Source organism: Leptinotarsa decemlineata, unplaced genomic scaffold (genome assembly GCF_025532065.1).
Source record: "Leptinotarsa decemlineata unplaced genomic scaffold, Ldec_3_MD MMD2_tig00003736_RagTag_RagTag, whole genome shotgun sequence".
NCBI lineage: Eukaryota > Metazoa > Arthropoda > Insecta > Coleoptera > Chrysomelidae > Leptinotarsa > Leptinotarsa decemlineata.
Window position 1 is genome coordinate 7,136,850 of NW_027412593.1, and position 13,581 is coordinate 7,150,430.

General features: G+C 33.3%; 1 protein-coding gene across 1 annotated transcript; it reads right to left on the bottom strand.

Annotated features, from left to right (window-relative positions):
* Positions 1-8,423: 8,423 nt before the first annotated feature.
* On the bottom strand, positions 8,424-11,661 carry LOC141483530 (uncharacterized). The gene is made up of 2 exons (XM_074178206.1): positions 10,418-11,661; positions 8,424-8,448 (listed from the first exon to the last, which is right to left on the bottom strand). The coding sequence occupies exons 1-2, from the start codon at positions 11,659-11,661 to the stop codon at positions 8,424-8,426; spliced, it is 1,269 nt and encodes a 422-aa protein (XP_074034307.1).
* Positions 11,662-13,581: the final 1,920 nt, after the last annotated feature.

Genomic DNA, 13,581 nt, shown 5'->3' on the forward strand with positions numbered 1-13,581 from the left:
CTATATGGAAGTTTAAGTCACAATTGTGATAGCAGATATTTTTTCAAAAGAAATATCAAGTTCTGTAGATTCGTGGTGTTTTTAAACTAACAAGCTACTCTACTATGAAATATCGAATTCATTCCATATTTTGTATGTACATAATACGTGTGGAATAATCACGTTTCGTGTTGATCAGTTATCTGAATCTCATGAAACTCAACATTCGAATGTTTCAAATTCTTCTTCACAGCTAAACTGTTGAGGAGTTTCACTGATAATTATAATTTTATGGGAGAAATTCTTTAACACGAATCTAAATTTAGCTGAAAAAACGCACATCGGAAAAAATATTTACTATACTAATAAAAAGCAAACGAATGAACTACAAAAACGGCTGCACATGATCAGGTGAAAAATATCCAGGGAATAATATTTCTTTCACAGATGTTGACAAAAAAACCTTTTAGAAAGTTTTGATAAAAAATGAGAAACTGGAATGCGATTTTGTTTTGTTGAGTGGTGCGTTGTCATATGACTATCATTGTATTGTCAATATTCTATAGGATATTTTGAATTTTTTTGATATGGCCGAACAGTTTACATTCAATGAATATGCAGATATGCATGTATTTTATGGACGAGCATTTTGTAATGCTGCAGAAGTTCGTCGTCAGTATTCCGAGCATTTTCCCAATCGAACGGTACCGTCAAGAGAATCATTCGAGCGTGTCGATCGCAGCTTGAGGGAGACAGGTGTGTAATAATTGATAATTAATTTAAGCACGTTGTTTTATTTCGATATTATTGTAGGTACAGTTTTGCCAAAACGAGGTGGTGAGGGCGCTCCTAGGACTGTACGTACCGTTGTATTGGAGGAAAATATTTTGGAAGCCGTCGCTGATGATCCTTCAATGAGCATCAGAAATCTATCAGAACAGTTCCATACATCCAAGTCCACTATTCATAGAATAATTAGGGAACAACTGCTCCACCCATTTCACATCCAGAAGGTACATGCCATGACACCTCAAGATTTTCCAGCACGACTGGAATATGCCAATTGGTTCATGGATAGGCAAAGAGAGGATATGACTTTTATTAATCGAGTTTTATTCACTGATGAAGCAGGTTTCAGTAGAGATGGAGTTATCAACTCTCATAATCTCCATATATGGGCCGAAGAAAATCCCAATGGGATATTGCAAACCAAACACCAACGGTAATTCAACGTGAATGTTTGGGCTGGTATCATAGGAAACCATCTTATAGGACCATTCGTTCTACAGGACCGATTGAATGGAGAACGTTATTTGGAGTTCATTCAGAACGATTTGAATGGACTTTTGGAACATGTTCCATTGCAAACCCGAAGAGATATGTGGTTTATGCATGATGGCGCTCCTCCTCATTTTAGTTTGATTGTGCGTGACCATCTGAACCATATTTTCCACAATAGATGGATTGGTAGAGGTGGGCCATATTCATGGCCATCGCGGTCTCCGGATTTAAATCCATTGGATTTCTTTCTGTGGGGGCATCTAAAAAGCCTTGTTTACGCTACACCTATTCACACAAGAGATGCATTGTTGAATAGAATAACATTACATTGTGAAGCCATACGAAACGACCCTGGAATGCTATTTCAAGTACAGAGAGGGTGTCTTCGCAGACTAAGAAAATGTATAGAGAGAGAAGGTGGTCATATCGAGCAGTTTCTGTAGCGGATTTTTCATTTCTGTTTGCTCTTGAGGCTCTTGAGTTTCGTTAGTTAAACGTGTTTGCATTATAAAAATTCGTTATGAACATTTTACCTATCATTTCCATTTTCCTTAAAAACTAATATTTTCGAATAATGGTAGATATCTCAGGATAAATGTTGTTGAATTAACGTTATCATTATTATTTCTGCTTTGATAATTATTCATTTCAAATAATGGTGGACGAGCGGGTTTGATGTCGTCGAGTGAAACTACATTTTTATCAAGACTCGTTGCTCCGATCGACTTTCCACACGAGTACTTTTATTCATAAAATTGTCCAAGTAACCTTAATTTGTTGAAAAATATTGAAAAATATCTGTCATTCCAAAGTTTTGGGGTGTGGACTATCGGGGGTAGTCCGTTCCTGACTTTGTAGCAAAACAACTGACTCCTGCATGAAAGCTCATCGAAGGAATTCATTTGTTTATTCAATTACCAAAATTTGGATGATTTTGAATATTCACTTGAAAAGTTATCTATTATATTATATATTATATTATATATATATATATATATATATATATATATATATATATATATATATATATAATTTTTTTTTTGATTGATGCAACTAATTTTCCTTTATTTTGAGTATTTCAATATTAAATTCTACAAAAAGGATTTGTAGAATAATTAATAGAAGATATAAAGCTTCAAATCCTTTTTGTAGAATTTGATATTGAAATATATATATATATATATATATATATATATATATATATATATATATATATATATAATATAATATATAATATAATAGATATACAAGATATATAATATAATAGATTATATATCTTGTAAAAAATATATAAATATGGAGAACTTACTAACGTGAGAATAAAATATAAAATGGTTCAAAAACAGATAGAAAAACATTAATAAATGACAGTTGATAAAAATTTTGGCTGACAATGTCAAGTGGGAAAATTCTGAATGATACTCGAATTACTAGATTTTTTATTTTCTTTATCATATTTCAGTAGGTACGTGTAAATTTTGCTAAGACTATCAATATCAGTTCGTTTATTCATTGAATGTTCTTCGTTATTAATATGTATCATTTCCAAAAATATTCTTTTCGTTGTATTGGTTTCTCTATCTAAAATATTTGGTATAACGTTGTTATGTTCAACTTCTTCATTATTATTTTGAAAGTTTGTTCTTTCACAAAATAAAAATCTGTTTACTAAAGATTTAGGATAAGAATTTTGGATCAGAATTTTACTGAAATTAGACAAACTTTGGTTTCGTAAATCGGGATGGGTAATTTTGATGATTCTGTTTTTTAATGATTTTATTAAATTGATTTTCATTTTATTTGGATGATAGGAATGGTAATTAATAAATCTATTACTTGATATTGGTTTTCTGTACCATTCAGTGATGATAATATTTTGTTCTTTATATATATATATATATATATATATATATATATATATATATACATATATATAATAAATTAATAATGTTAATAATGAATGATTTGTAATATATATATATATATATATATATATATATATATATATATATATATATATATATATATATATATATATATATATATATAAATAGATAAGTACTTTTTGATCATTCCCATATTGATTTCAATTTAAGAGCCACCGGTATATAGCTGTTTCAGCCTATTGGGCATCGTCAGTACTTAAATTGAAATCAATATGGGAATGATAAAAAAGTACTTATCTATTTATTTTTTGATTTTCATGGAATTATTTTCCAGCAGCTTGACCTTTCTAGATTATATATATATATATATATATATATATATATATATATATATATATATATATATATATATATATATATATATATATATATATATATATATATATATATATATATATATATATATATATATATAAAATCTAGAAAGGTTAATGCAGTCAAGCTGCTGGAAAATAATTCCATGAAAATCAAAAAACCACCAATAGGTGGTTCCACTTATGTTTCGCTTGCGTTTACGCAGCTATTTTTATCAAGTACTTTCTTGGTTTTTTCTCATGTTGTTTTCAATCGAGGACCGCCTACCCGGTACTGACAAATAGGTACTCTTATATGAACATTGAATTATTCGAAAACACTTTTCTGTATTCAGTTTGTATTCCAAACATTCATAATGGAATTGAATCAAATATTCACAGGATTGCTACACAATATAGTAGATGAAGAACGTATAATTTCACATACATGTTCACATCCTCACCGGTGAACATCCGATGTTTCGGCATTATCGGCCGTATCGCCTCTTCAGCACCAAATCTAGATAACATCATAAAATGGAGCACTCAATGCATTCATAAAATTTCTACTTTATTTAACGAATGAATTTAATCTACTCATGTCATCAATGACAGTACATAATTACATTCATTAGCTTATTTCGTTAAATCACAGCCATAGAAATCATGTTCAAATTGAAAGGAGCATATTTTTAGGAGAGAAAGGTTTTGCGTCCTACTTCTCCATCTTTATATAAACAAAATATGGAAATTTTCCAAAAACAAGGAAGAAATAGCTTGCTTTCAGACAGGGATGAAATGGTGCTATGGAGAAGAGAATATTCAAAATCATCAGGTGGACAACGATAAACTTTATTTTCAATATGTACCCAAATTCGGCCACCGAATTGAAACATTATTACGAATCAAATGCTTTCTTTTTATGTTTTCAAAACTAATATCAGGATCCATAATGGTGTGCATGTTAATAATTTTGAAAATTACATTAACTGTTCAGTGAAATACTTTCGTGAAGTCCGAGTGAATTTGATGAAAAAAAATATAAATATCCATCCCCATTCAATCTCTTCTAAAAAAAAGTATATCCCTATGAAAATTCCATCCAATATACCAATCCAAAATAGATACTAAAATATTCTTTATATCACAGTTCGACGTTTGTTCTAGTCTCTACAATAAAATGATCAATTTAATTGCATATGATTTTATTGGTGAACCTACTGTCAATTGTTCACATAATTTTGAAACCAGTCTTACCGTCAATGCGATTCTTCTTTGACAACCATCTACAGTATGTACCTAATCATCAGATTTTAAATTATATCTTCACCATTCAAATTTTGTTTGAGTGAAACTATTCATCAAGAATTGTACGTACGCTACGTTTCGATAAACCTGAATATTCTTCAATTTCTCGCAGGAAAACTTCTTCATCCACCGGCTATAGCCAAGAATATTTTTGTATGGATTGGTTTGAATTTCTTTGGCAATTTGGAATAAAGAACAATTAAGGCTACCAATTCGTCGTCGGTTAATTCCATAATGGTCTGATCATTTGATCTCGACTGATTGATTCAACTTCTAATAATTTGGGAAAAAAAGGTTAAGCTTTCTACTTCTCCGTTTGAAAAAATGTGGGAATCTTCCAAAGAAAAGAAAAAAGCAATTTAATTCAAAATAAACTATATACAAACACGTGTAGTTCATGCAAAGACACATACACAAACTGGAAGAAAAAGCCCTGTCGAATAAATACTTTCATATAAACATTGAATTACACGAAAGAAAAATACTTTCGAAAATATTACTTCCATATAAAAAATTATATTTGTTAGTTTACAAATGTTTATATGAAAGTAGTCCTATCGGAGGGCTTTTTCTTTCAGTATGTGTCTGAAAGTGACTTTTTCGCTTACTGGAGTACACATCTTGGTATATAATTTATTTTAGACCCACTTTTTTTTTCTTTTGTATAAAGATAGAGAAGTAGAAAGCCACACCTTTTCTTTCCCGAACATTATTCTCTTCTAAAAATATGCCCCTTTCACAGGGCAAGATTTAGAAGTCTGTAGACTCTGGGGCAACGAAGGAGTGGAGTCGTCTTGAAAATGTTCAAAAACGGGGAAGGGGCGAAAATCAAAAATTTCTATTGAAGTGATTGCTTCAAATAATTTTCAAAATGTTGGCTCGAAGAAACGAGAAGTTGTGAGGATAATCTGCAGGGTCAACCGTTTTTCGGATTTTTTTACTTATTCCATTTCTCTCAAGTCATGGGTACCAATTTCAAATTACACATTAAAAAAGAAAATTGCCACTGAAATGCTGGGTAAATCAAAAATTATAGTAAACGTAAACTTGAAATCAGGGCTTTCTGATTCATCGATAGCAATATTATTATGTTTGTGGAAGTATTCTTAGTAAAAATGAAATAAAAAATGTTTGGGAGGAGAAACGTAAAAGTTGCTAAGACATCTCATGTGGAGGCCCCTGGGAAGTAGCCCTGTCCTTTCAATTCTAATGGTTTATTTTGAAAATTTTAAAATTTGTAATACTTTTGTTTCATGGCATCTCGATTGTTTCTAGGTTTCGTGCTAGGTTAGGCGATATTACATTTTCTTAAAGCATTGTATGATTTTATTCCCAGGCATATTAATACAATAATTGGAACATCAGCAGGCATAAGGAACGTTTTTTCAGATTTCATTTGTTGAAAACTAACTAACAAATCAAATTCGAGGAAGACATTATTTGTACAGGAATCTTTGATGAATAGTAACATGCTTCCTACCTCCTTCTGCATGGTTTTGTCATAAACTCCGTTTCATGATGAGACATAGGTGATTTCATAACATGGAGTTGAAATCAGGTCGTTATTTCATTCTTGTCTTTCATTGGTCAAACCATGATGACGGTCACTGTGGACAGAAACGGTTGACGATACATTAAGTTTGGTACACGGCTGAATACAGGATAGGAATGGCTACACAGAAATAAACAGGTCCATCCCTGAACAAGATGAAAGCAGCTATCATTGAACGAAACGTCTTAGCAAAATTTATTCAAATTCAATCAAATTAAAGATGAAACTGTGAATGAAATACTCAAGAAATTCCTTTTTTTAAATAAGATCTCGGAGTCATCAAAACAAGAAGTGTTTTTCCAAAGTAATAGTGTTGTCTGTTGAAGAGCAGAGTTTTGATTTTTTGACTGAGAGACCCCGTTAGTCCATTTTCTGTACATTTCTCCATTCGCTAAGATAATCCATATATGTGGCACAGCATGAACGGATTCACCAACAGGAGCCTGCCGCACATTTGTTTTTTTTTCCCTTTTGTGGCAACCAAGTGTTGTACATCTCTGCACTTGGCTACACCGCGCCGATGAGACCAATAGCCAGAAACACATGTCCGCGGTTTGCCAATAATTTTTCTTGAGTGCTGTTCCGACTAATCTTTTCTTTTTTGAATTAAATCATAAACACTCGATAATACCTTCTCTTTTATATTTATATTCTGGACCCGGAAGTCACGCAAGTAGCTGTAGCTACCTCCGTGGTAATGTTAGGATATATATATATATATATATATATATATATATATATATATATATATATATATATATATATATATGGACACATATTATATGGTAACATTGCTATATTCTAAAGCGTAACAGATACAATTACTAATCGTATTTGTATAGGAAAAAAGTTAACTGTCATCGGGAACAATACAATGGTCAAAGAAAATTTACGGGGAATCTCGCCCTTCCGGGGTTTTAAGGGGAAAACCAAAAATACTGTTCTTGGTTTTTTTCGAATGGATTTGTTATTTTGGAGAATATAAAAAATGGAAAAAAATGTTATTATATTCGAAGTGTACTGTGACGATTTAATAATAAAGATTCGATAAAACGTTTTGTATCAACATGGCCAACTTTTTGAAAATACGGACCTGTATTTTTTATTTCAGATATTGATAAAGCAATAAATTCACAAGCCAAAGGTATATCACATTTGATAATTTTATACCGTTTCATTTGAAATAACTACCATCATCAGAGAAACCAATTTCAATTACGGTCCTGTCGTGACTTCTTTTGTGAATTGTTTCGATTTCTTCAAAATATAATTCAGACAACCCAATAAATTCGACAGGTAGGTACTGTAACACAATAATGAATTTTCAATTTTATAGAAAATTCGTTGTTTTTATTGACTTTTCAAATTCTATAAATTTGAGTTGACTCTTTTTTTGCGTTTAAATTCCTATATCTCAATGTTAGGAATTTTTCTCAACACCTCAGGTTCATTCTTGCTCAAATATAAACATAACTTACCAGGATACAGCAGGATCTGGAGATGTACCTGGAGACAATCGAAATATGAATACAGAACAATTTAATAAAAGTGTAAAAGAATGAAAAATTATAAAAGTTCGCAAAGCATCAATCTAGCCTAAAAATATGTTCTGTGCGGAACCCGAACTGTGAATTGAATACGGAACGCACTTTATTTTGTGGAAACGTCAAGTATTAGTTCTGACACAAATCGCCTTTTCGTTATTTGCAAATGGAAGAGATATTCATGAATATGATTTCAAATTCATTGTCCTTATTGTCTATTGGTCTATATGTTTCTGAAATCGAATAAACATCCTTGATGAAAACATGGATGAGTGATATTTTTTATGCTACTCTTCATTAACCTTTTTAAGTTTGTTCTAATATTATTCGAAAACTCATATCCAAAAGCATTAGTAAATAAGCTACATTTTTGTAATACTAGACACCATCCTATCATACCTACGTCAAATATATAATTCCAAATTCATCGAGTTATCAAAATAATACAATCATTTACAGGTCATTATGAACATTCAGAATCTCTCTTCCAAATTAGTAAATGTTTTCAAAAATAATAAAATTATACAGCAGAGTGAAAACTCCAACTGAAAATGAAGAAAAATCTAATATAGTTTACAAAATTCCCTGCATGGAGTGTAATAAATCACTTATTGGACAAACATCAATAACTCTAAAAAGTCGCATCGTTTCTCATAAAAGTGATTGCAGGAGGAACATAAACAGATGTGCATTATCAGAACATGTTAATGATAATGACCAGAAAATGGAATACAATTCCACTGTCCTTTATACAGAATCAAACTAATTGAAGAGTTTTGTCTGGAAATGGTATACAGTAACAATGATGATAGAACCATGAATAAAATAACTAATTTACATAATCTCAGCCAAATTTATACTTACATTCTCAAATGTCAAAAAGAAAAAAAACTCTCCTAATCAAAATTTTCCTCCTTAAAATTATCATCACTATCAGTCACTTCCATAAAAAAAAATGTTTTATGTTTTGTAGAGATACTTAGACAGCCGGTAGACAGCTGTTTCAGCCTGTTGGGCATCTTCAGTACCGGGCAGCTTGACTGCATTAACGTTATTACAAAGGTGGACAACAACTGGTTACCAAAAATGAAAAAACATCACATATGCACGGTGTCACCAACAGGAGCTAACCGCACATTTATGGTTTCACTTAAAAGACCCAGCATTCTGAAGCATCTAACATCACCACGAATTTCCCCCTTTTGATTTATATCATACACACTCGATAATATCTATATCTCTGTATATATATATATATATATATATATATATATATATATATATATATATATATATATATACTGAGCTGTTTTCTCGGGTTTCGCTCCGTGTTCTGTGTATTTTCTCCCCATAAGAATTATTTTCACAACGTTTCGGCAAAGTCTCATTTGCCATCTTCTGGTGATGTGTGGTTTTTTTCAACTAGACTGATTAATTCGAACTCTGTGTCTCAATTTATAGGGATGGATGTTTCCCTTTACCTGCGTTGCTGCCACTACCTGTGTTTGCTCGACTACCTGTTTTGGTCTTATTACCTGAGCTGCCTCTCCTGTCTCTGTTATTGTACCTGTATTGTCATGTACCGAGTTTTGCCTCTGGAGTTGAGCCGTCTGATTGCTTGTGCGAAGTGATAAAACGGATCTCCATGTTGATGGTAATCTTTGCGCATCATCCCTCTTGTTCATATTATTAGGTCGTTTTTCAATTTCGATTGCCTCTCTGATTGTTCGTGAGTAAAAGTTTTCGTTGCTTGCTAGCATTTTTGTGTTGTCGAAATTGATGTTATGTCCTGTTTGAAGTACGTGTTGGAAGAGAGAAGACGTGGTGACTTTTCCCTTCACTGCTAGTTTGTGTTCATCTTTGCGAATGTTGATTCGTCTGTTGGTCTGGCCGATGTAAGTCCTGTCACAATCATGGCATGGTACTTCATACACTCCTTGTGATTCCAGTGGTATCTGATCCTTGGGATTACGAAGCATGGACCTAATTGTTCGTTCTGGTACGAACGAAGTTGATATGTTATGTCGGTGAAGTATTCTGCTGATTTTATCTGTTGTTCCTGCAATATATGGTAGTGTGGTTGTTATGACCGGTGTATCTCGAGTTTTTTGTTGTTTCCGTGTGGTCTTGGCAGCCGCTTTTATACTTCTTTCTGAGTAGTTATTCATTTGTAGCGTTGTTTCGATGGTGTTCAACTCTTGTTGTCTGTGATCGTTGTCTGCCAGCCTCCTCGAACGTGTAATGAGTGTTTTTGCCACCGCGTGAATTTGTTTTGGGTGGTGGTGTGAATTTGCGTTTAGGTACCTGTTCGTGTGTGTTGGCTTTCGATATACCGTGTGACCTAATGTTCCGTCTGGCTTTTTCATAATCAGTACATCGAGAAATGCGAGCTGGTTGCCTTCTTCAACTTCTTTCGTAAATTTGATGCGTGGATGGATTTCATTCAAATGATTAAAAAACCTGGAAAGTTCCTGGTGACCATGAGACCAAATCACGAAGATGTCATCGACATACCTCAGCCAGAGTTTAGGTTTCAAGGGTGACGTTGCTATTGCTTCGGTTTCGATTTCTTCCATAAAGAGGTTGGCAACAACGGGTGATAGTGGCGAGCCCATTGGTGCCCCTTCAATTTGTCTGTATCGTTGGTCATTATAGATGAAGTAAGTGTTTTTGATGCAATGTTCCGCCAATGTGATGATATGCTCTTCCGGTTTGTATTTCTTTTTGATTATTTCTAGTGCCTCTCCGGTGGGTACCTGGGTAAATAACGAGGTTACATCAAAGCTGACAAGGATGTCGTCCGGACTAACCGTTTGTGTTTTCAATATGTCTATGAGGTGGTCGGCATTGCGCACATATGAATCGACCTTTTCCGCATGTGGTTGAAGTACATGAGCAACGTGTTTCGCTAATTGATGCACTGGTGAGCCTACCGAGCTCACGATTGGCCTGAGTGGTGCCCCTTCCTTGTGGACTTTGGGGAGTCCATAAAGTTTAGGGCACTTAGATGATTTCTCTCTTGGAATCAGATGTCTTTTGATTTCGTCGTCGATAGGAGAATTATTGATGGCAGTTTTTGTGGTTTTCTCTAGATAGGTAGTTGGATCTCTAACTATTTTCTTGTAGGCTGGATCCTCTAGTAGTTTCATCATTTTGGCTTCATAATCTATGGTGTTTAACACTACTGTTGCATTGCCTTTGTCTGCTGGTAGGATGATGATATCCTCATTCTCTCGTAGATTTTTCAGTGCTTGGTATTCCTTATGGGGTATATTTCTGGTCGGCGGTTTTGCATTTTTGAGTATGTGTGCAATGTCCTGTCTAATTGACTCTTGCGTCTCCTTGTCGTCTATTCTATTCAGGGCTGATTCTACATTGCTAATTATATTTTCAACCGGTATGCGGCCTGGTGCGACCGCAAAGTTGAAACCTTTAGCTAGCGCCTCAGTGGATGCCTCATCTAGGTGCTGGCTAGAATAGTTGTAAACCACTCTGGTGGCCTCAATCCTTGGTATGTTGTTTTTCCTTGTTTGTGTCAGACTGAGACGGTTGAACTTGTCCTTCTGTTTCTCTGTTGTGATATCGAAGTCATTTTCCGCTCGGAATTCCGCTAGTGTGTCAATCTTATCCCATATTAGTGGATGAATTATGTTGCTTAAAGTTGTGTGTAGTCTAAGCCGTTGTGTGTCTATTTCGTTTAGTTGTCTTCTGGCGTCATGGATGTTGGCTCGTAAGAGTGCAAAACTTGTTCTTCTCATGATGTTTTCTGTGGCCTGGGTCTTGAGGTGATAATTTATTTTTACGCAGTTTGGAATTATTTTTTGGTCTCTACAGCGTCGAAGGAACGTGAGTTGGCAGAGAAGCCTGGACCTCTTTGTTCGAAGTTTCTCAAATGTTCTTGTTTGTTGGAATACCTTCTCCCCGTAAAGGTATATATATATATATATATATATATATATATATATATATATATATATATATATATATATATATATATATATATATATATATATATATATATTAATATTAACGTATGTCACAAAACGGATTTGAAGCTTTATAACTTCTATCAACTTCTATTTATTATATGCGAGCGCTTTCGTTATCTGGCTGTGCTGTCATCTTCAAGGCTCTGCTCAAACAGTTTATTTGTCAAACTTTTAAAGTAAATCTGTTCATTATTCGATATCTCATTTATTTTATTATAGTTCTTTATAAAAATTTTTATTTCAAGTTCGAGGATACTCATATCAATATCCATGAGGAAAATCTGTTTGATAGTTACAATTTTTGAAAGGACTTTTATTTCAATTTCTATAGTGGCCCTGACCTTTGCTATTTACGTCAGAAGGTTCAGTATTATCAGGTTCTTGCCTGTAACAAAGGTGACACTCCTAATTCTTTAATGTAAATTATTACAACTTTCCTTTTTTATTTTTCATTTCTACTTTGTTAAGTTCTAAGATTTTTGTAATAATAAATGGTCCCAAAAATTTGTTGTTCTTTTGATTTCTGTTTTTGGGATTTTTCTTGAAAATTTTCGGATTCATTTTAAATTCCTCGTTTGGCGCCAGAGGTTCCAGTACGAACTAACGAGTTAAGATGGTTTCCAGGTCAACGGAACTAAATCTATACCGTAAGTACCCAACAAAAATTAGGTTAATAAATGTAGATATTTGGTTCTTAAAAACATGTCTCTGGAAATCAGTCTTTACAAATTTTGTTCAAATTAATGTCAACAAAATTTCTCCTATTGCTGATACATGGATTTAGAAATCAAGTATTTGTACAGCAAACGGAATATGCTTGAATTAAAAAAATATGAAATTTAAAAAAAACATATAAGCTAGACGAAACAGAACAATGGGATAATTTTCAAAAACAAATGTTTCTTGTTATCGAATCAAAATTCGTCAAAAAAAATGTCACGTTTAAATAAAAAACTCAAAAATCTTGAAATTGCGAAAACGAATAATAAATCGGAGCAAATTATCAACATTGTTGAAAATCTTTCAAGTCAGTCCTTTGATAATGAAGAACTTGACCTCCTGAACAAGGGTTTAAAATTTCGTTTGGCCTCTCCGAAGGAAGTCTTGCAAGATGTCGTGGTTTGTGTTGAAAGTGCAATTCAGCGCTTGCCGGAGGCATCGAAAGGTTTCGTTCATGAAGCTTGCAAAAAACAAATTGCTACTAATGCGAAGAAACAAATTAATAACAATTTTCAAAGAAAAGAAAACAACATCATCAAGAGACTGAAAGCGAAAGATGTTTTCTATCTGGAAGCAGGCAAAGGCAATATGATTGAAGTCATGGACAAGTCTGATTATTACGATGGAATGGATAATTTAATTGAGAATGGCCCCTAGAGGAAACCTCCAAAAAACCCATTGCCTAAGATGGTTTCAGAAGTGAAAGCTACACTCAAGAAGTGCAAAAAAGTGATCACACCAGATTTGGGCAGAAGTTTGCAAGTATCCAATCCCACAGTACCCAAAATAAACGGTTTGCCAAAAATCCATAAGCCAGGCAAGTCGGTGCGACCAATTGTGTCAACCATAGATTCCCCAACGTTTAATATTGTCAAATGGTTAGTTCGAAACCCTATCGATTTCGCAACCCAGCTGAAGTGTTAAGAACTCGCAAGAATTTATCGAGAATATCAAAGATGTAAGGTTGCG

Excerpts from the sequence above, each read along its gene's own strand:
- LOC141483530 (XM_074178206.1), bottom strand. The coding sequence starts at position 11,661 with ATGAGAAGAACAAGTTTTGCACTCTTACGAGCCAACATCCATGACGCC. Across the intron at positions 8,449-10,417 it reads AAACCTAAACTCTGGCTGAG|TTGGAGTTTTCACTCTGCTG; the intron begins GTATGTCGATGA and ends CTTCATTTTCAG.